Source organism: Ursus maritimus, unplaced genomic scaffold, assembly GCF_017311325.1.
Source record: "Ursus maritimus isolate PB19 unplaced genomic scaffold, ASM1731132v1 scaffold_10, whole genome shotgun sequence".
Taxonomy (NCBI): Eukaryota; Metazoa; Chordata; class Mammalia; order Carnivora; family Ursidae; genus Ursus; species Ursus maritimus.
The window spans coordinates 70867798-70891775 of record NW_024423344.1 but is presented as its reverse complement, the minus strand read 5'-3'; the positions used below and the strand labels follow the sequence as shown (position 1 = coordinate 70891775).

At 39.1% G+C, this 23978-nt stretch overlaps 1 protein-coding gene across 2 annotated transcripts in view; it reads right to left on the bottom strand.

Moving 5' to 3' along the window:
• The window catches only part of LOC103657553 (DNA repair protein complementing XP-G cells), a 76445-nt gene that overhangs the window by 25207 nt on the left and 27260 nt on the right, over window positions 1-23978 (bottom strand). Inside the window, exons 7-11 of one of the 2 annotated variants that reach the window (XM_040624416.1) lie at window positions 15991-16123; window positions 14553-14639; window positions 11559-11655; window positions 10295-10526; window positions 565-740 (exon numbers count right to left, since the gene is read on the bottom strand). In XM_040624416.1, the coding sequence (XP_040480350.1) occupies window positions 565-740; window positions 10295-10526; window positions 11559-11655; window positions 14553-14639; window positions 15991-16123 (725 nt within the window). Of the gene's footprint in view, window positions 1-564; window positions 741-5496; window positions 5974-10294; window positions 10527-11558; window positions 11656-14552; window positions 14640-15990; window positions 16124-23978 lie in introns of those variants that run through there. The other variant, XM_040624408.1, reaches the window with a different exon arrangement.

The following is a 23978-nucleotide window of genomic DNA, read 5'->3' as shown; positions in this document are numbered from 1 at the left end:
CAATTACTCCAAAGTTCACAACTTTGTTCCAACATTGTTTTAAACTACTTTCAGAATAAAGAAACTCAATGTCATTCTTTTATATCCTGGCCAATTTCCTTCCTCATCAATCCACTTTTGTCACACCTGGCACGACATAAAATCCAATTACTCTTTAAACACTGAGGACCCAGGATCTCAGATTCAGGGACGCATTTCCCCACAAGCTCTCTATCACACTCATGCTCGGGAGCATAGCTGAAACCCAAGCACACCTAAGGTAGGACACCTAAGAAGATACTCTAAAAGGAAAACTCTCGATTGTAAGAATTGAAGTAGTTCTATTAAAAGTTGAAATTCATCATTGCACCCAGGACGTAGTCTCACAAATAATCCTTTTTTAAAGGAAAAAGTGTTGACTGTTCAAGATAAACTTAAAGAAAGTTGAAATTAAGTTGGATATACGTCAAAATAAGTCTTGGCTTCCAAAATTCTAAAGAGAAGATTAAAATTCTACATGAACTTTTCTTTCCTTCTAATAATGCAGAAAGGAAAAAACGAAAACAAAAAACAGATGACTCTTACCAAAGTCTGTTTCTTCAACAGTGGAGCATCCCCATCAAACACAAAAATAGGACGAATTCGAAAAAATAAGAGTTTGCAGAGCCGATGAAACAAAGTGAGAAGATGGGCGTTTTCTATTGAGTTCCCATGGCAATCCCGGACTCCTCTTAGCGCCTGGTTTAACCAAATGCTGATATCTGGTAGAATTGTTAAAGGAAAGTATTTTGGAATTTCTTCCCTCATCCCCAAGATTTTAAGTTCCCAATAACTATCATCATCTAAACATTAAAACTAGGCCATCACAGTTCATGTGAAATTGAAAAAAATGTTTAGCCCTGATGGAATCTGCCTAAAATCCATTAACTTTATTTGAGCCCTTGTTACTACTGTTTGCAGGCTGAATTTTAAAACATTACATTGACAGATGTGTCCTGTAAAAAATCAAATTGCAAACACTTGCTTCTTTAAAAAAAACCTAATACTCTCTACAGAATTTTAGTAAATTAGCACAACCCTTTTGGAGAACAATTTGGTAATTAATAGCAAAAAATGTAAAAACTGGCATTCTGTTTTAGTACTTCTATTTCCAGACATTTATTCTCAGAATATCATCATAGATTCACAGTAAGAGTTACTTCTAAGAATGTCTGCAGTGATGAAAATATGAAAAACAATGTAAAAGTTTTTCAACAGATCTTTACTTAAACTAAATTGTGATATACCAATTTGCTGGAATATCAAATAGCCCTCAAAAAAGGAAGCTACAGAAGCATCTATAGTGATAAGAAAGACAGTCACAAAATATTAAAGGACACAAAACAGGTTATAAAACTATGGAATGTATAACTTACATTTTATAACACAGGTGCTATGTTAAATATAGAAAACTAGAAGTTCAGATGCCAAAATATTAACAATACTTACGTCTTCTATAATTAGAAGTAATTTATGTTTTCTTGGGAGTTTTCTTATATTTAACTTTTGTAAAAACTGCTTCTTACCAAATTACTTCCTATTTGTCCATAAGACAAGGGATGTGGAGCTGCTGGTTTTCCTGCTGTCAGTCTCTCTGCCCGCTCCTCTAACTCACCACTCAAGCAGGACAACTTCAGCAGAGTTCTCCTGCGGGCCCCTCCCCTCCTCCCGCTGCTGGGCTACCTTAGCAACCCCACACCACACCCTCTCCATGTGCTCAGGCTGCCCCAGGCCTTGTCCTCACTCCCAGACTAGATGGCCTAGTCGACATCTCTACCTGATGCCTTGCAGACATTCCCAACTTGACATGATCAAAACTGAACTCCACGTATTTTATTTTTTTCTTATTTAGATTCAATTTAGTTAAGATACAGTGCACTATTAGTTTCAGGGGTAGAATTAGTGATTCATCAGTTGCATATAACACCCAGTGCTCATTACATCAGGTGCAACCCATAGCTTGTTCCCTGGAGTTAAGAGTCTCTTATGGTTTGCCCTCTCTCCATGTCTTTTCTACCAGGCTGCTTATGCCCCCATTGCAGTGAATGTCAACCCCCCTCACCGAAGCCAGAAAGCTGAACGTCATCCCCTACGCTCCCCTCATCCAAATACAACCAGGTTTTATCAAATCCACCTTTTAATTTACCTTGAAGGTAGACCCTTCCTGCCTCCAGGGTCTTCTCACAGGCTCCTTCCTCTGCCTGAGTTTCTCCCTCTCTTAGCTTAGTTATCTCTGACTCATAAGTCTCAGTCTATGGGTCACTTCCTCAGCCCAGATAAGCATCTCCACTTATACACTCCTATTCAAAAATGTATTGCTTACTATGTGGCAGAAATTCCACTGGGGATACAGCCGTGAACAAAACAAAGGGTTTGCTCTTGCGGAGTTTACAATCTAACGGAGGCAAAAACCAAACCATGAGCTCCATGCCTTGTCTGGCCCACACTTCTGTGCACTACTCTCCCTTTCACAGGACATATAGGAGGCAACAAATACTTGCTATTAATGGGCTGAACAGTTAAGTATTTAAATGAATGTACATTACCTAATTTATAACCATAAAACAAATTAGGCCCATCAACACTTAACTCAGTAAACACTGTTACAAAATAACTAGTGGAAAGCAGGCTATTATTATATTCATTCCAATATTTGAGTGCTACTATATGCCAGCATATCCAAGATCCCAAGGTCTTGGGATAGTACAGCAAACAACATACCCCTGAACAAAACAGATAGGGTGTCCATCTCTAAGAAACTTGCACTCTAATGGGGAAGACTAACAATAAAAAAGAAAAAAATGAAGTAATAGATACATAATCTATGTATTATAGATATACTATAATACATATGGTTATATAATACAAAAAAGTAAATAGAGCAGAGTAAAAGGACAAGACTGGGGGGTCAGTGCAGAGCTAAGTCAACACCAAATCCTACTTCCAAGGTAGATCCTTTATCCTACCACTTCTCATTGTCTTACCTTTTACTAGGGCTATTATAACTAGTTTTAAAACTAGTTTCCTAAAGGACTTAGGTCTGCACTGTATTGGATAAATATTTCTGTTTGGCTTTTTTCTTGTTGCTACACTGTTGTACAGGATTAAGTTTCCACTTAAACCAGTACTTTAAATGTTATAATCAATGAGAAAATCAAATTTCAGATCAGGGGCTCTCAACTTCTGCTATCCTTTTGAACTGGATATAAAGCTTTTAAAACACAGATTGCTAACATACATATGCCTAAAATTCTAAATACTAGAGACTATAATGGGTCTTCTTTTATTATTATTATTAATCATAGGTAGTCTCAACCAGGGTTGAAAGTTCCAGCTTGAAATTATTTTTTAAAATATATGTAACACTAGCCATTCTGAAAATATTTGCATAATTTGACTTGTCTAATTTCAGTAAGTTTATTTTTTAAAAAAAAAGGAACATTAAATTTGTCCCAGGGCTGGAAAAAAGTTAAATCCACAGCAAAGCTAGATCATTTTATAGAAAAAACCCAAAGGATCAATAACATTTTGAAATGAAAGATAAATTACTTTAGTTCTATTGTTAGGTGCCTTACAATTTAATATTCGTTAGTTTACATAGCCTAAAGAAAGTGTAATATTTTGCTAATCAACTTAAATGCATTTCACAAATGTTAAGGTCCATAAGAGACAAAAGTTCAACTGTTAATTATTATTGGACACATTTAGATTGTATAAATAACAAAGGCACTCACCTACAGATGGTTTAAAAACTGTATTTTAGGGATTCAAGAGTAAATTATGAACCTAGTATGTCATAGATAATTTCTTAACAAGTAAGACAAAAAATGGAATATAGGTCAGATATTTGAATTCAAATTCCCATGAAAATGAAACAAAGCAAAATCAATTATAAAACAGTAATCAAATATTCTCTTTTTACATATATATATTTATACACATACATATGTAGAAGATTATAACTGGAGATCTTTGACAGTCCTCTTTAAATGATTTGTTCTTTGAGAAAAACTTAATAACCTCATGAAAATTACTTCATGTCCCAAAAGAGCTCCTGAATCATTTAAAAATAGATCATCTAAATTCTAAATTAAATGCTTTAACTTCCTTACTTCGGACAACTTCCTAAAAAATTAGAATGCTGAGCTTCATGCGTCATCTTAATGATTTTACAAATTATTAATTCTTCATAGGGGCTACAACATAAAATGCCTAAGTCTTTGCTGCAATTTGAAGGGTTCCTGTCACTGAAAACTGTGCTTTCCTTCACATACAGGTCTATGAAGAAAATCTTTAGAAATCAGTGATTTGAGGAACCACTAGAGGGCAGCAATAGCACATGCGCTACACACACACACACACACACACACACACACACACACACACACACCCCCCCCCCCCCCCCCCCCCTTAAAGCAAGCCCAAACCCATTACGGATGTATTTCAAGATTATTCACACTGCAGAAAATATCATCTTAACTTTATTTGAAAAATTACCAGTGTCCCATTACGTATAAGTTGTCTCCATACTAAATAATTGCTCCTCTCTCAGTGGCTCCTTCCGCAGAATTCCCCTCTATTCTTAAACTTCATTTACCACCGACAGCAATTATTTACATGACTCTCTCCTCACCTCGTTTATGAACTAGGCTCACAGGTTCCCACATAGGGAATTGGCCTAAGGTACCACCAGCTTGCAGAACAGAATAGCCACTCAAAAAAGGAGGAGGAGGAGGAAGAGGAGAATGCTTAACGTATAAAAAGACCAAAATTTCAGAAACAGTATTCACATGTTTTGATAAAAAAGAAAAACATTTAATTACAAAGACACCAAACCAGCCAGACATATACACAAACGACAGTCCTTTCAAAGTCCATCAAAGAGCCTGGGAGGAAAAAAACAGAACAAAACAAAACCCTGTGTACATTTTTATATCTTTCCAGTGTTGTACCCCATCAATTTCCTATTCCAAAACTCATAATAAAAGTTACCTTTAAAAAAGAAAAAGGTCAAACACCTGTCCATACGATCCTTCTTCTAACAAACCTAAGTGGAGCAGGACCCAGGACAGCAGGCAAACCACCGGCGGGAAGTCCACTTCATTTTCTCCACGCTGACCTCCCAGCAGGGATACTTTTAGGCTAGCTCCTTTTACTTATATAGCCCCTTTATTTCTCATACCAACCCTGTGTAGATACTATTATCACCTCCACTTTCCAGATGAGAGAACGAAAGCAAAGAGCGGCGTAAAGTACTGCCTGTAAGTGATGAAAACTGAGGACTCCAACCCCGCGTGGCGTGACTGCAAAGCGGGGACGAGCAGACATTCAGAGAAAGAAAACGTCGTGAAGGAGATGTTACTGCCACCCCGAGTGGGACTGTCATCCTACCAACACCATTCTGCGCTCAGGGGGGGAAGCCCAGAGTGAGTCAACACCTGACGCGAATCTCTGCACCCAAGAACACGTTAAGGATACCCACGGCGAGGATCTTCCCTTCCAGCGTCTCCGGGCTGACCTGCCGCCCGGAGCACTCCAGCAGCTTCCAGAGCCCGTGGACTCCCATGTGGCCCCCAGCGACAGTCGGGGGCGGGGTCGCGGGAGGCCTTCTATTCCAATTCTACCACAGCCTGCACCGCCGCCGGGGCCAGGCAAAGCTCCCCCTGCCCCCACCCACAGAAGATGGAAAATAATTCAGAGCATGCGGTTTCCCAGGGCGAACCGGCACAGGCGAGAACGGTACTTCCTGGCGGCTGACACTGCCTCACGGAAGAAAGGCAGGACCAGAGAATGGCCGGCGTCGGGAAGGAGCAGGTCCTCCTCTCGCCCAAGGTTTGGACCAAATGTAAGCACTCTTAACGGAAGAGCAGGGTGAGAGGACAGCGCAAGTGAGGTAAACAGCCAGAAGCTATTCCCCCGACACAACCTGTCTTCTTGAGTTAGTGCGTAAACCCACGCGAAATGGGGCCTCTCGGCTTCCGTCTAATACGATGCTCAAGCCGGAAGTCCCGCCTCCCGGCACTACGTATATTTGCTGCGCCTTTTCATTCCTGAAGGGAGGGGGCGGTTCGGTCCCAGAGTTTGTGTCGTGTTATTCCCGAGCTTGCGTTCCCGAGCTTGTTATTCCACGCTGGCATTCTGTCGCAGCAAACGTTAAAACTATGCGCAGGGTATCTACTTGCTGAGATGACAGTTTTCTACGTCTCCTCTGCGTATCAGTTTTTCCCCACCAGCCGCCAGTTCTGCAGACTCTAAATACCAAGTACTGTTTTACCCGAGAGGCGACAACAGAAAGGTGGTTGCTTTGCTGGAGTTGTTAAATTAATAAGTGTTTTGTCTGGTAACTTGTAGTAGCTAGATATAATAGGGTATCATTTTAAGTTAAGCACCTTTTAAAAGTCTTAACCCTTGAAATATAGTTTGGTTTTCTCTGGCGTTTAAATTTAGGATTTCACGGCTTGCAGGTCAGAAATGACGAGAAACTTAATTATCGGAGTAGCTCTTGGAAAGGCGGTGGCTCTGGAACCCTCAGGCCCAGAGTCAGATCCCGACCACACCACCACGTCTTAGTGTTCAGCATTGTTCAAGTAACGTTTGTTAAGAACTTGTTTCTTCCTTTGCAAACTGAGTATAAAACCAATCTTTGCAGGCTGTGTTACCTAGGATCAGAGGTGATGTATATAGACTACTTACCACTACTCTTCAATAAATGATAACCTTATCATACATACTGGTTCTAATTTGAAGTATTGAAACGAAATTCAAGCTCAATGGAAAGGTTGATTTAAATGAGGAGGTGATTTTGTTAAAAGGAACCCTTTATGACAGAGCTATCAAAAATTAATTTTTAGCAAAGCCATTGTATGAAGTGCCTTTTTTCATTTCCTTCATCTGTGGAGTAATTCCCAGAATTAGTTCCTAGTTGTATTTTACAGAGGTTAACATAATTGCCTATTCAATTTTTGCCCCCCCCACACACACACAGACACTCCAGACGCTTAGCAGGTGTCCCATAAATATTGCCTAAATGACCTCTTTCAGCCTCTAGTCTTAAAGCTGTCTGGTGTATCTTGCACCCTCCTGAAAGAATTTCCTCCCAAGTCAGGCAGCCTTTGGTCCAAATCCTCTCTGAGCCATATAATAACCCTGTGTTAGTGGGCTCGGTTGTGTTCACCTCCTAAATTTGTATGTTAAAGTCCTAAACCCCAGCACCTCAGGATGTGACTGTATTTGGAGATAGGGCCTTTTAAAGGTGACTAAGTTAAAATGAGGCTCTGAGGGTGAACCTACAGGGATGTGTGCACAGAGGAAAGACCCCATGAGGACATAGCTAGAAGGTGGCCATCTGGAAGCCAAGGAGGAAGGAAAAACCAAACCTGTCAACATCCTGATCTCAGACTTCCAGCCTCCAGAAGTATGAGAAAATAAATTTCTGTTGTTTAAGCCACCCCCCCCCCGGTCAGTGGTGTTTTGTTATGGTAGCCCTAGTAGACTAGTGGTGTTTTGTTATGGTAGCCCTAGTAGACTAAGACACCCTATGATCCTAAGCAAGTTTCTTCACCAATGAGAGACTGTGAGAAGAAATGGAGACAGTATCTTCTTCTTGGGGTTATTCTGAGATCAGTGATTTAATATGAAACACCTACTGGGTAATGGTGCTCAAATTAGTTTGCTGAGTGAATGACCGAGGGAGAAAATGCTATGGGTAAAACTGTTATACAAACTGATGGATCCTAGAGCAACTTGCATGAGCCACTTTAGTTTCTGGGAGAAGGCAAGTTTGGATGTGTTTTAGCTGCTGCACCAGGCTGGTCTAATGATAGGCCAACATAGTAGTGGGGAAAGGAGCAGCTTGAGGATTTGATCTAAATGAACTTTTGTTATGCCTACGAGCTGGGTAAAAGCAAATAGCCAATGTAGGCATTTGAGTATTGTAAGTCATCTTAAATCCAGAACAACATTTCTTGAATACAATATATTTTTTGAAGGAACAGTAACTAAGTGGTATATATTTGACTTACAGCCTCCTTTAGATGCTGCTTGAAGAGCTCTCAAGATTCTGAACAGTAATACACATCTTTTGGAGTAATAATGGCAAGCACTATCTGCAAAGCACTGTTCTAAACACTGTATATGCATTAACTTATTTATTCTTCAAAACAATTTATAAAGTATATGCTATTATCCCCACCTTATCAATGAGGAAATAAGCACAGGAACATTAATCTTAACTTGCCCAAGATGATACAGCTAGCAAGTACAGAACCAGTATTTTGAACCTTCAGTGCTTCTATGGAGACTCATAAGAAGAGTGACCAAGAAATATTGACAGGAGTGTTACTAATTTTGAAAGAGAAGTGTGTAGTAACTTGCACATGGTTTTTGGAAAATTAGTCTCTATAAACTTCAATGTGCTCTAATAACTGCTGACCTTATATATCAAGTTATTCAGTGATCATATATATCAAGACTTTTATAAAAATTGTTTTCAGCCAATAGGCAATCTGTATAAACTCACCCTCCTTCTTAGGTGTCACTGTATTTTTATGTTGCATTTGTCTCCTTTCCTCTTGGTTCTTTCTATCTACCTCTTCTCTGAAATGTTTCATTGAATTCTATGAAATTGCTGATATTCAACCATGTTGGACCTACAAAAATGACTTCTTTTGGTTCAAGCTAATATAATTAAATTTTCTATTTCCTATTTTAAAGTCTCATAGGAATCTAAAATTATAGTCATAATGTATATTGTTTCATTGATTATAAAAGTCTGATACAAGATAGTTTCTTATAACACACTACTTAGATGCAATTGTCACATACTTCAGAATTCCAAGGGTACTCCCTACCTAAAACAAAGGTTCAAAACATTCACATTATTAAAAGTAGAAAACAAAACTTTATTTGATGAAAACTTCTTAAAAGTTCCAGTGTGAAGTAACAAAATCAATAACCTACAAATCTCTTTCAGTCCTTTGCATTTCACGCAAAATATTCTCTTCAGAAAAAATGACCATTTCATAATATATATCCCTGTCTGTAGGCTAGGCATGTCTGAGTGGATAAATGGATATAAAATTCAAAAACGAAAATGAAAATATTTTAAAAATAAATCTGAACCCTCTCCTTGAGGTGTATTGCAATATGGTTACCAACATATTCAGCACCTTGTAATAATCAAGTTACTGATTTGAGTCAAGGAACAGCCCCTGAAATGAAAGAACAAGTCACAGGTTGGCAGCAGAAGAAAAACTGACATCAACTAGAGAGGAGCTCAAATATATGAAATCCACTCTTTCTGAACTATTTAACACTCACATCAAACAGCTAATTGTACAGATTTTAAAAAGAAGCAGCTCAGAGTTGGGAATATAGATATTTGTCCTCTGAGTGACATAACATTCCTAATGCATCTTTTAATGCTGTTAACGACATAGGACTCCACGCTGAGGGACTAATTAAATATCAGAAGATTTCATTTCACAGATTACCTTGGATATAGAAACTTTGGACCCCACTCGTTCTTTTATTCTATTCCAAAACAAGTTTCATTAGATAGTAAGATACTAAGTCAAAAAAGTCAAGAATATCCTGAATCAATGCACCAATAGAAAAGATGAGTTTCTTGAGTCTTCTCTTTTGCCTCTTTATTGAGGATCCTGAGAAAGTTAGTCAGGAAACAAATGAGGCAGGCAAGATACTGCTTACAAGTAAAAGAATTCTGGATTTACTAAATAATTTTAAATGAGCTTTAACCATGAGAGGAAACTAGAAATCAACAGCCCCAATTTTGTTTAAAAGGGCAGATGGTGCCTTACATTTTGAGTTTAGGAATAAAACTATCTGCAACAAATGTCTGGTGATTAAGTCATAAGAAATAATTTCATGCTTAAGTATTGCAAATCATGATGCTATTAAGTGAATTTGTGTTTGATTTGTTTTTATGCGATTTATTGGATTTTGTGAAATTGTCCATAATGTTTTCAAACTCTTCACTTGAAAAGGATAGTAATCTGTGCTTATCTGCTTATATATCTGAAATCACCCATCATAATCATATACAAGCTTATTTACTGGAGAACTACAAGGTTACGTCTTGTACCACAAGGTCTGTTCCTATTTAGTGTCGACTTAATGAAATCTTCCACTGTCTTACTGCAGTCTTGTACAGACCAGTAGTGTGTGTAACACAAGATGTTCAGTACCCAGCATGGTCAATCATTCCCGTCATAATCACTGTAACCCTGGTAGCCACTGTTCCTTCTCTCATGGATACTGGACATCTTTTTCCATGCCGAGTCCTGATGGAAACTAGCACTGAAAGACCGGCCCAGACGCCCATGCTGCTTCTTGGAGATATTATCTTCACTCTCTGATTTGGCAATTCCCTGGGCATGTGTTGGAGGTTGTGATTCTTGTCGAACAGTTCCAAATGGAAAGTTCCAAAGGCCAAATCTTTGCCAGTTAAGTCTCTGGAATGCTATGATGCAATGCAGATTTCCCCCAACCTGAGAAGAAAAAAAGTTGGGTTAAGAAAATAAAAGGAATTGTGTTAATAATGTGGGTTCCTATGAATTCCCTTATTTTTCTCCTTCACCTGCATCAAAACAGACATCATCAGATTGCCTTATCCTGCATCTTTCTTGACCAGCTGCCTTTACAAAAATATAACAATGCCCACAGGAGCCAAAACACCTTCCCCCCCATATGCCTCTCCACCAGTCACACACACTATAACCTCCCCAATTGCCTAATCCAAACTCCAAGATTTGGGGCACTTGGATGGCTCAATCAGTCAAGCAGCCAACTCTTGATTTCGACTCGGGTCATGATCTCAGGGTTGTGAGATCAAGCCCTGCATCTGGCACTGCACTCAGTGCAGCTTACTTGGGGTTCTCTCTCTCTCTCTCTTCCTCTGCCCCTCCCCCCCACACTCACTCGCTCACTCTCTCTCAGATAAATAAATAAATAAGATCTTCAAACACCAAGATCATTCCTCTTTTTATCTCCTACACATTCTTGATGTTAGTAGCATCATGTCAGTGGGATGTCAATCCACAGACTCTACCTATCCCTGAGAACGTCCCCCAGTCCCCTAGTGTACACATGGCTCTGCTTCATGGCCACAGTTCATTTGGCTCAGGAGTGAACACCTGACCCAAGCTGGGCCAAAATTATGGAACTGGGCCAGAGGCAGGTGGGTCTAGACTGCTTATCTCAAAGGGAGATATAAGTTGAAGTTCCTGATCTATAGGAACTAAATAATCAGATAAGAATAGCATACAACTCCCAAAAGAATGAGACAGATTTAGCTACTTGGCCCCTACTGACATTCTTTTAGCTGATACCAGTCCCTTATGAATCCAGGCTAGAGTTTTGCCTTTTCGTTCTAAAGATACCCCTGTGTCCTGAAAGTAATTTTCACTTTTCTATCTAAGAATCTGAAGTGGATTACTATTATTTACAACCTGAAGAGTGCTGAGTAGAATACTGCATTTTGGCTGGTCGGGAAATATCTTCAAATACTATTGTGTTCTTACCTTCTTTGTTTTTCGATACTGCAGCCCCCTCTCCAAGTGTCGGATATCTAGATATTCTGGATTTTGAGTGTTGAGATCAATAACAATATCTGCCCACCTATAGTGAAAAAGGAAAGATAAAGCACACCTTTCTCTAAGTACAAAATACCATTGTAACGGAATCTTTTTAAAAGATGTTATTTATTTACTTATTTATTTATTTGAGAAAGAGGGAGCACATGAGCAGGGGGAGGGACAAGCAGACTCTGCGCTGAGTACAGAGCCCAATGCAGGGCTCAGTCTCACAACCCCAAGATCACGGCCTGAGCTGAAATCAAGAGTTGGATGCTCAACCCGCTGAGCCACACAGGCGTCCTGTAATGGAACACTTCACATGAGCAACTTGCTACAATATTACCATGACGCTAATTCTCTTATATCAAGATTGTTCCACCTACCAAGCTTTAATTCTTTTTTTATGACTTTTCTGTTTAACCAACTATTGCCAAGATTCTCAGTTTTAAAATGGTTACTTTCACAAAGAAATACATATGTATCAAGCTGCTACATGACATCCTGCAGGCTAGAGTAGAAACAATCCATATTTGCTTTTTAATTAAGGTCAAGTTTTCAAAAGATTTAAAAGTTACATGAGCGTGCCTGGGTGGCTCAGTCAGTTGGGTGTTCGACTCCTAGTTTCAGCTCAGGTCATGATCTCCTGGTTGGGAGATGGAGTCCCGCCTCTAGGTCCACACTCAGCTCAGTGGGGAGTCCACTTCCCACCTCCCTCTCCCTCCACCCCTCTCTCCCACCTCCACATGCTCCCGCCGCTTTCTCCTTCTCTCTCCCTCTCTGAAATAAATAAATCTTTAAAAAAAAAAAAAGTTGGCATGCATTTATTCACAGACAACATGACTGATTGTATAGAAAATCCAAAGCAATTACAAATTACTTTGGATTATAAAACTACTACTGAAATTAATGTGTTTGATAAAGATGCAGTATTCAAGGCCTATATATATAAATAAGTTGTATTTTTGTACACTACCAGAAAATAATTAGGAAGTGAAATTTTTTTAAGGGAAGTGCCAAAAGGTGCAAACTTCCAGTTATAAGATAGGTAAGTACTAGGTTTTATAATGTACAACATGGTGACTATAGCAAACCCTGCTCCATGATATATAGAGAAGTTGGTGAGAGAGTAGATCCTAAGCGCTGTCATCTCAAGGAGGATTTTTTTGTTAACTAAACCTGTTGTGGTCATCATTCCACAATATACGTAAATCAAACCATCATGCTGTACACCGTTAACTTATATAGTGATATGTACCAGTTATTTCTCAATAAAACTAGAAAATAGACAAATTTTTTAAGTAAAATTTATTTTTTTTAATGTTTTTTTATTATATTACGTTAGTCACCATACAGTACATCTCTGGTTTCTGATGTAAAGTTCGATGATTCATTAGTTGCGTATAACACCCAGTGCACCATGCAATACGTGCCCTCCTTACTACCCATCACCAGTTCATCCCATTCCCCCACCTCCCTCTCCTCTGAAGCCCTCAGTTTGTTTCTCAGAGTCCATAGTCTCTGATGCTTCATTCCCCCTTCTGATTACCCCCGTTTCTTTATCCCAATTTTTTAAAAGCCAATTTAAAATACCATTAAAACACTGTATTGTATGCTTGCAATTTGCTAAAAGAGTAGATCTTAAGTGTTCTCACCACACACACAGAAAAGGTAACTATGTGAGCTGATGGATATGTTAATTAACACCTGATTGTGGCAATCATTTCACACAGTATATATCAAATCCGTACATTATACATTTTAAATATATATAGTTGTATTTGTGTATTATGCCTCAATAAAGCTAGGAAAATAAAAAATTTTAAGTAAAAAAAGGAATAACAGTATCAAATACTGGTGAAGATATGAAGAACAACTGGGCTCTCCATACAGTGATGGTGTGAGTGTAAAATGGTACAACCCCACAAAAGAACATTCTCCCAGTTTCTTAAATACACATCTATCCTATAATCAGCAATTCCACTCCTAGGTATCTACCCAAGAGAAACAAAACATGTCCACATGTCCTCAAAAAACTTGCACAAGAAAATGTGGCATATCCATACAACAGAAAATTATTTGGCCATATCAAGGAATGTAGTTCAGGTCCATGCTACAACACAGATGAACGTTGAAAACATTATTCTAAGTGGAAAAAAAAAAAAACAGACACAAAAGGCCACACATTTTATGATTCCGTTTATATGAAATGTCCATATTAGGCAAATGCACAGAGACAGAAAGTAGATCAGTGTTGCCAGGGCCTGGGGGGGAGGGGACTGGGGAGTGACTGCTAATGGGTATGGGGTTTCTTTTGAGGGTAACAAAAATGTCCTAGAATTAGGTCATGGTGACTGATGCTCAACTCTAAATACACTAAAATCCATTGAACTGTACATTTTTAAAGAGTGCACTTCATGGTATGTGAATTTTATTTCAATGAAGCTGTTACTTAAAAAATTTTTAAAGACATGTACATTAATGTTCCTAACAGTTTGACCCACAATAGACCACATTCAAAACAATCCAAATATGTCATCAACAGGAAAACAGATGGCAAATTGCGGTATACTTACAGTACCGAATACCACTCAGCAATGAAAAAGAAGCATGACATGCATGACAAAGTGGATGAATCTCACAAGCTTACTTAAATGATAGAGGCCAGAGAAGAAAGAATATTGTATGACTCCACTGACATGAATTTCAAGGACATGCAAAGTAATTCCACAGTGAAAGAAAAGAGGTTGTCTCTGGAGACCATCAGGAAAAGAGAATGAGGGTACTTTCAATGCAATGAAAATCCTTCATATCATGATTGGGGTGGTGATTACACAGGTGTATTCAGTTACCAAAATCCACCTAATTATACAATTAAGATCTGTGCATTTCACTACATGTAAATTTTACCTAAATTAAAGAGAAAAGGGGAAATTAACATACTTTTTACAGTGAATAGCGGGATGTTTTCTACTTGATTCTCCAATTAAGATCCAATATTCTACTTCTTGTGGTGAGAGGGGACCCCTGCTAAATATAAAATACATTCATAGTAAGCTTATTAAGGCCATTCACTCCTTTGAAAATATTGCTTCAACTATGTTAATAAAAGATATACTAAAGTTTATTCAAACATGACATTCATTAATGCTAGAATAGATACTGGAGTTTAGGCTTGAACAAATTTCTTAAGGCCATTAAAGAGAAAGCATAAATTAAACTTAGCTCTTGATCCCTATTATAAAATACAGGACTGAAAAAAAATGAAATATACCACCTCTCAGCATCAAAAAAGAAGAAAAACATCATGGGATGCTACCAGCATACTCCAGCTACTCCTCTCCTTTCACTGTGCATTTAAAAAGTTTCAAAAGGCATCCTAAAAATAAAACCCTAAAGTATACCGATGCCCTAATCCCACCTTTGAAACTAATTCCAGTCAGTCTGGAGTAGAGCACAGGGAGGGATTTGCCCAGTTGCAAAGGCATCTCAGGTGATTGTTAGGTACAGGCAGAGGTGGGAAAACTCTCCCCTAATGGGTACAAAGTAGGAGGACCTACAGTTTCACGTTTTATATTTGATAGATGTCTGCAGCAAGGTGAAGTTGCAGAATGAAACCGTAGAAGAAACAACATACCTCTCCTCCAAAGCCAAGAATAAGTCATTTCAGGATTTGGAGAGATCAAGTAGTTTCCCACTTGCTCCTCATTCACAAAAAAGACAATGTCCTGCTTCCTGGTTTCCCAGGTCTCAGGATCCTGTCCCAGGACCCCGACACCCCACAGTGCCTTCAGAGGGACTCAGCCTCAAAGAACCCATTCTACCCCCAGATGACCGAGCCATGTGCTCCCTGCCTGACCCTCAAGTTTCACTGAAAGAGCAGTGCTGGCCCTTCGTCCTCTCAAGTACCGATGCCCCCCCACCCGAGACAAAGGGGGAACACTGATAAATTCCACATTTTTCACCATGAGAAAAGAAGATGCTGCTTCATGTACTCAGGTGGGACAACTTTTTGATACAAGATTCCACAACTCATTTTCCATGTGGATGAAAACACCATGACATAATATGGGACATCCTATGCAACTGTTTCATAACAAACGTAAAAGTGATTTTTCAGACGTCCTTCTCTTCATGAGTCTGAACGACAGTATCTAAGTGGATAATGTAAAAGCACAACTAACCAAATGCAATTCTACAAAAGAATTAGCAAAAATATTGAAGAATAGTCTAACTTTAAAAAAAAAAAGGATAGTCTAACTTGATGTAAAGAAAGCAAATTACCAAATCATCCAATTTCTGAGCAGCTAAATATCTCTTAAATGCTTTCTACCACACATTTTCTTGGTGAATTACCCACATAAAATGTGTAAATGCTTACCTGAATGCTTTATTAGCTTTAACAGGGGTTGCTTCAAAGCCAATTGGACAAAAATAATGATTTTGGCAATGATAGATATAAGCCAGCGATTCATCTTTCAACCCATGAGTTAACTTCGACAAGGCCCCGGAAGCTACAGAAAACAAAAGCAGACAAACTGAGGGACCATAAAGCACTGTCCATCCTTTACACAAACAACTAGTTAAGGACCAAAAGACATTACTTGGAACACAATGACATTGCTAAGGAAAAATGAGAAACTATTGACAGATACAAAAAATATTAACACATTCACTTTCAGTTTTACCCTTTCGACTGAAATTCAGATAAACTGAACAGATAAACTAAAGACCTAAGTGATACCCTTGCTTATCAAACCTTCTAATAGCACATACTTGTCTACAAAATGTAATTACCACATAAAACCCAATACCTAGCGTATATAACGATGGTCTCAACTTTTCTGGCTGTGCACATCTGTCACTGGAAATTTCTGAATAGACATGCCCATTAGAAGTATTTTTGTTTACAGACGATATGGACTACTGCACTAATATGACTTTATAAAAGACATACAAAAAGTAAGAATTTTTAAATTAAATTAAAATGCTGGCATTCTAGTGTGTTCTTCCCATTCCACAGTGGTCGTCTCACACAAGCCTCAGTGGTATGAACACTGATGTTGATGGGTAAATGTAAACTCCAGATAAGACACAAACCCCCAACAGGCAAACTTTTCCCCACAACGCACACTTTAGTCTTTCTACAAAAGCCACCCAGACTAGAGGAACAACTTTCATAAGCCAAGTGAGGAGATAAGAACATCTCTGACAGGCTGGTCATACCACAGAATCCTGTTATAACTGTTCCTCCTTTTATATTTCTCACAGCTCTATTAGTTGTGAAGTCATTTCAAAAGTATTACCATAAGCAATAAGTTTTTACCAGCATTCAATACTTCAAGCCATTAACTGAGGTTTCATTACCTTGCATCTCCTGGAAGAAACTAAAATATTCATGAACAAATAGCCCGTTAAAACTGGAAACCCTAAAAATAGGTGAAGTCAATGAAAGCCGGCAACTTATGGTTTCCCCCGATTGACTTTCTGGCCACTGACATAGCGAAGAGCACTAAGAACCGCAGGTCAATGGCTGCAGCAAAGCTAACGCAGCGGGACGCCACCGACCCCTGCAGACACACACAATCTGTGAGCTGCGTGGGGACAATAACATTTCTGGCTTCAATTCCTTCTCCAAGGCTTCATCTAGGTCTTTCCCATAGATTTTTTTACTTCATGGCTGCCACCAGGGCATATCTGCATGGCAAGGTAATCTTTTCCACTAAAATTTCTATCTCACGATGACACATGATAAATCTTTCTGCAGCTTTTGGTTGACTTCCCTTGGCAATTTAAAAACTAACATCCAAGGGCAGCTCTAAATGAATGCCCATCAGAACTAAAATTCAGAAGAGGGTCATTATGTCATTACCATAGTTGAACGTCATTATAGATCTAGGTTCCAGGATCGTGAACAAATGTAAATGTAACCATTTGGACTCCTGACAAATTCAATCACTACAAAAGATGGTTATACACATAATTGGCTTAGAAAAAACTCTTAAAATCTTTTTTCAAATTGTGAAAATGTCAGGTAGAAGGTTTTCCCAAAAAACTAAAACTTTTCCCCAATAATTAAAACCTTTAATAAATAACTAAAACTTATAATAAAAAGAATTTTTATTATAGCTTTTTAATGGACATCTTTAAGTATTTCACATTTTCCTTCTTTAAAGTCAAACGTAATATAAAACACCTGATTTCATTAGGGTGCCTGTGAAGAGTAATGACTCTAATGTCCTGGAATATATTCAAGATTTCAGGAGCAAATGAGATAGGTAAGAGCATTTGCTCTCATTAACCTTCATCTTTTTATCTGCTGCAAACACTCTTTGACCATGTCCTCATTTTCTGGAAGACATGAGGTGGAGGGGGCGGTTTCTATAGAATAATAATTATGGGCTTAGTGCTAGTCAGAGATGTTCTTGCTCCTCACTTCAAGGTTCTGATAGATTTAGATTAGGGATTAGCAAACTTTTCCTTGAGGGGCCAGACAGTAAATATTTGAGGTTTGTGGGTCATGAGCCCTCCTCCTTCTAGTCACCTCTGCTATTGTAGCATGGAAGCAGCCATAGGCAATGTGTAGGCAAATGGTTATGGCTGTGTTCCAATCAAACTTTGTTTACAAAAAGGACTATAATTTGATGACCTCTAATTTAATAATAATCTTCAAACTTTTTTGGACATGGAACACTTCTGCAAGGAAAGTTGACATGGAAGGCTAGTGCATTAAAAGGCCAAAAGCAGAGTTGCCGTGGCCAAAAAGGAAGTAGGGAATCTGGATGCCCAGTCCTCTCCCCTCTCAGCACCAAGGCACTGCCATAGAATTCCCATGGCTCAACTGAGCACAATTTGAAAATCACTGAATTTTCTGTCAATGGAAGACCCAGCTCTTGATAGAAAGAATATAGCAGTAGTTCTCAAGCTTGACACACAGGGCTTATTAAACAACTGATTGCTGGTACCCAACCCCAGAGTGCCTGACCCAGTAGGTCGAGAGGGGGAACCAAGAATTTGCATGTGTAACAAGTTAGCAGGTGATGCTCACATTGGTCCAAGGGTCACATTTTGAGACTTGGTCTAGAGCTAAAGGAAAATTCCATTTAACTCAATGCAATAAGCAATTTGTGAACACCTACTAACTATAACAGGAACTGCAGGAAAACAAGAGGCAAGTATTCACAGTACCTCGACCTGCCCTCCTAGGGAAGATAAACCAAGTAACTTTACTATAGAGTGGAATAAGACAGTGCCACAGAAAAGGGATATAATTCAAAGGAGGAAGAGCACATCAGGTTTGAAGAATCAAGAAGGGTGGCATTCAGGACAGAATTTAACGAAGTGGTAGGATTCCAACAATCCAGACAGAGGAAAGGCCAGGAGGAGAAAACGAAATCATTGCAGGGGAGGGATGTAGTCAGGGAACAGCAAGTGGTCTAGTTTAGAATATAGGGTACGATAGCATAGCGAGTCCTACCGTAGGGCACCCCCAGAATTTCAGGACAAGGTCAGAAAAAGATCACCCTCTGAAATAAAAGACAGTAAATACAGTATTTAATACATTAAGATAGTCATCCAAGGAAGTACTTCTAGGCAGGAGAAGACACAAAAATGTGTTACTGATGGAAACGGAATTCAGAACAACGCTCAGCCTAGACCAGAGTATTTCTAAAAAATCCGAAACCCACGTGACAAAGCAACCACTTCCAACTGCAGGGCCTGATCTGTATGGTGCACAAGAAGGAGAAAAGAACTACTAGAATCAGCTGGGCTGCTATACAGTGAGGAGGAGCATACTTCCTGAGTGGCCAACAAGAGAATTCTGGTCCCTTTGGTTATATATTTCTCACTCTAAGTTAACACATAAACATTCTGGTGTTCTTTGACTCTGTTTAGTGCAGGTTGGTTCTATGGAGTCTGATCATCTATAGGAAAACTAGAGAGAATTCTGGAAGAATTTGTCACAATGTTATTTTACACCTTCAAAGACGAGAACCAGATTCTTTAATCCAGAAACATAGTATTATCCTGAAGGCTCTTCCTTCCTTGACATCTTTTAAATACAACTGGTCCGTGTAGGACAGCAGAAGGCCAATCTGCATTGGCTTTGAATGATACTAAGGATTTTATGATTTAAGAAAGCACTAGAGAGTTCCTGAAGTAGAAGATCTATTAGCACTGCACATTGAAAAGTGCTGTCGTGTCTAACAAGGGGATGAGGAAAACAGAATATTAATGCGTAGTCCACCTGAGACGTGCTAAGGCACTGTGGTAAGCTTGAAACAGTGGCCGCAGTGAGATTACATATGTGTCACAATGGAATAGGGTAACTATTCTCGGTTAAGCAAAACTAAGGAGTTATAATACATACTAGAATAAAAATGAAATACATGAACATTAGTATAATTGTTAAGCTAGCTGATTTTAAAAAAATGAATCTAGGGGCACCTGGGTCACTCAGTCAGTTAAGCATCTGCCTTCAGCTCAGGTCATGATCCCAGGGTCCTGGGACTGAGCCCCGTGTCTGGCTCCCTGGGGAGTCTGCTTGTCCCTCTCCCTTTGTCCCTCCCCCAACTCCCACTGGTGAACTCTCTCTCGCTCTCAAATAAATAAATAAAATCTTTTAAAATTTTTAAAAAATTAATCTAGACTTCCTTGGCACAAATATTGGTGGCTGGGTGAACCAACAGTTTTAAGTTACCTGCATAATAATCATAGTAATATAAGTGAATCAACAGTTTGAACTAATTGTTGACCACTCATGGCACAAACTTTTATTTTGTGTAATTACATCTCTGAAAAAAAATACTTCTACTCATATTAACAGTTAATCTGTTAACTTCATCGAAACCCCTGTATTTTGTTTCTATTCCGTGAGTGAGCTCGATTTCCATTTACTGAGGGACCCCTGGAAATGAGCATGTCAGCAAGCACTGGGGAGTTACAAAGTCGAAGAAGCCTAGTACCCAGGAGAACAGGCCTAATGATTCTTTACAAATAATTGAAACAAAAAGAGAATATACATCTCGAAGTGTTTTTCAAATGAACAGCAGCAAGTGATCATGGTTTTCACTACCGAACATCCCAGAGACATGAGAAAAGCCTATTTCTCAACCCTTTCTTCCACAGAGGGAGAACAGAAAGGTCTTTTGGTTGACACAAGCACCGCCCGTCCCTCTGAATATGGTCAGAAGTTCGAGGACAACCCCAGCGAGGTCCTGGGTCGCCATATATGGACTCAGTGCTATTGAAAGCTACGGTTAAGGAGCTGGACGGACACACTGAAAACATGAAGCATAAGGCTGCACAAGCCAAGTGCCAAAGGACAGATGCAAATAATCAGTCTTGCAGGAAGAGGAACGGGCACCTGAGTGACAGGGAGAGCTTCAGCCATAAAGCAGGGTTTGCACAGGACAACTGATTAGTGAGGAGGAAGACAAGAAAATTCCAAGATGGGAAGCAGATCGATTACCCTTCAGGAAATACACATAGAAAAAGATAAAGTCAGGAGTCAAGTATTGTAATAGGGAAAATGAAAACAGAAAGAAAACTGGGAAAATATATTATTAAAATGCATCTGAAGAAATGGCAGCAACTCTGCTCCCCCTACCAAGAAAAGGGGATTGGGGCAGGGGAAATAGGTGAATGGTAGTTTATTCCATTCCTCGGTGACGGATATGGGAGGAAATGTGAACATACGGGTAAAAAAAGTCTGTATGGCCCAGGGCCACACAGCCTAGATTATTAGGGGCACTGGTGAATCTACACATCAAATTATTCAGTTAACAAAGTCATGAAGGACTCAAGTGGATTTTTTATTCCAGAACAGTGGTTCCCAAATCAACTGTCTCCAGGGCCCCATTAGTATTCTCCTATATTCCATTAATAAGTAACTACATTTTTCTACTTTGGGAATTTGCTTAAATTTATATAACTGATGCTTCTGCTATACTCAGATTTTCTTTGATACCATATTCTTTCTGATATCATATTTTCTTTCATATTATAATTTCTGAGTCTTGGTGATTCCCCTGATTTCCTTGAATTTTACTGACCCTTCTCTGCATAGGTCCTGCCCCTCTGTCTAGATGCTGCTGATAGTAATTCAACAAAAATCCATGAACTTCTCTGATGAAATCCTCTTCTGATTGGTAGGCGATAAGAGAAGCAAGTAAAGGACTCATGAGTCCTAGGCTGGTGTCTCCTGAGGCCCTCCTCGTAATGCACCCTTGGGACAGCAGCCCAAGTACTGTATCACAGTACTTTTCCATTGTCTCAGACACATGTGTGACATCCTCCCCATCGATTAGGGCATTATTTATAGAAAAGGTCTGCCAATCGCTGCTCTAGGTTAATGATTCTCAGTGTGGACACAAGACTCCTTGGGGCACAGAAACGAAATATTAAAACATTTACTTTTCTTTATTGTCACACTAAAAAAAAATTAAGCTTTACTAATATTTATTCTATGGATTGAGCACGCATGTATGAGAGGTCACATGTCACACGCACAGTTGCCAGAGAAGGGTGGGAGTCCCGCAGGGGAGGTGCTGGCTTACATCATTGATTACTGTGCCGTGACACCTTGCTCATTCACTCGCTTCCAGCAAACTTCTGTGTTCAGTGTAAATTTTATAAGGCCTTTGATGAACAGAATCATTATTATACTTTGTAATAACTGGAGAATGTTTCTAAATCTTTGGGACCAGAATCTTGTGAAAATAAATGTGAAAATCTTATAATAAAATCAAGGTCTGGTGCCTGGGTGGCTCAGTCGGTTAGGCATCTGACTTCAGCTCTGGTCATGATCTCAGGGTCCTGAGATCAAGCCCCGCGTTGGGCTCGCCACTCAGTAGGGAGTCTGCTTGTCCCTCTCCCTCTCCCTCTGTCTCTCCCCCTGCTCATGCTGTCCCTTTGTCTCTCTCTCAAATAAGTAAAATCTTTTAAAAAAATAAAATAAAATAAAATTTAAAAAGGTCTTCTAAAAATTATCCATTTTCTTTCACAAAAAGTGCCCCAAACCCACTGACTGGATAATGACATTCCAGTAACACTGATGCCAACAACAGTCATCCTGGCAGATATTTTTTTTCACAAGAAAAATATGTGGGGCACCTGAGCGGCTCAGTCAGTTGAGCATCTGCCTTTGGCTCAGGTCATGATCTTGGGGTCCTGGGATCGAGCCCTGCAGGCTCAGCAGCGAGCCTGCTTCTCGCTTTCTCTCACTATCTCTGTTGTTATCTCTGTCTCTCTAATAAATAAATAAAATCTTTTAAAAAATCTGAAAATCAAACAAAACCCTTGTGCTAAGGAAAGATAGATCATTTTGGGGGGAAAATATTAAGTAACATTTCTATCAGTCTATAATTTTGTTGCTGAAAATAATGTATGTTAATTATAAAAAATATTAACCACATAATAGCTCTGAAATGCACTAGGATCATTAAAAGAAGCCAACACTGGGACTCACAGAACAACAAGTGGCTAGGTTTGAGATCTGAAATCAGGCAGACCAGGTCTGACTCCCAAATGTACGACTCACGAGCTGTGCAACCCCGTTGAGCTTACTGAACTTTCCATGTCTGTTTCCTCATCAGGGAAGGGGGAACGGTACATCTGTATAGGATCGCTACAGAATTAAAGCCAGGAAGTCAGCACAGTGCCTAGCACACACGAAACTCCCACTCAAAGATGGTTTTACTACCATAAAATTAATTCTTAAAAACTGAGAAGAAGGAATGTATAGTAAAATGTATCAAAATGCCCTCACATTTAAATAAAATCACCCGGGGCACCGGGGTGGCTCAGTCAGTTAAACCTCCAACTCTATTTCAGCTCAGGTCATGATCTCAGGGTCCCAAAATCATGCTCAGCAGGAGTCTGCTTGTCCCTCTTCCCCTGCTTCTCCCCCTGCTCGCAAGTTCACGCGCTCTCTCTTTCTCTCTCTCTCTCTCAAATAAATAAATAAGTAATCTTTAAAAAATGTAAAAATAAATGAAATTACCCTCAAAAGTTAATATCCTATAAGCAAGATGACAGTAGTCAATATGATATATAATACGGTCATGGTCATGAAGAGCGTCTGGGTTTACGGACTGATGTTATAAGCTACTATCACCATAAACGAAAATACAGACCTGGCCAGGATAAAAATCTACAACCAACATAATTAATATTATTTTCCTTTAATTTGAAGAAATAAAGCATAAGATGCCTCTTTCCTAGAACAAATATACATACACTCTTAGGAAATGTGTGATGGGGCTAACAGGCAGAAATTATTAAACATTAGTAGAAAGTACACTAAGGAATCACCAGGGTTACCAAAGATGCTCCTTACTTGTCAGTGTTAATTTAAAAAAAAAAAAA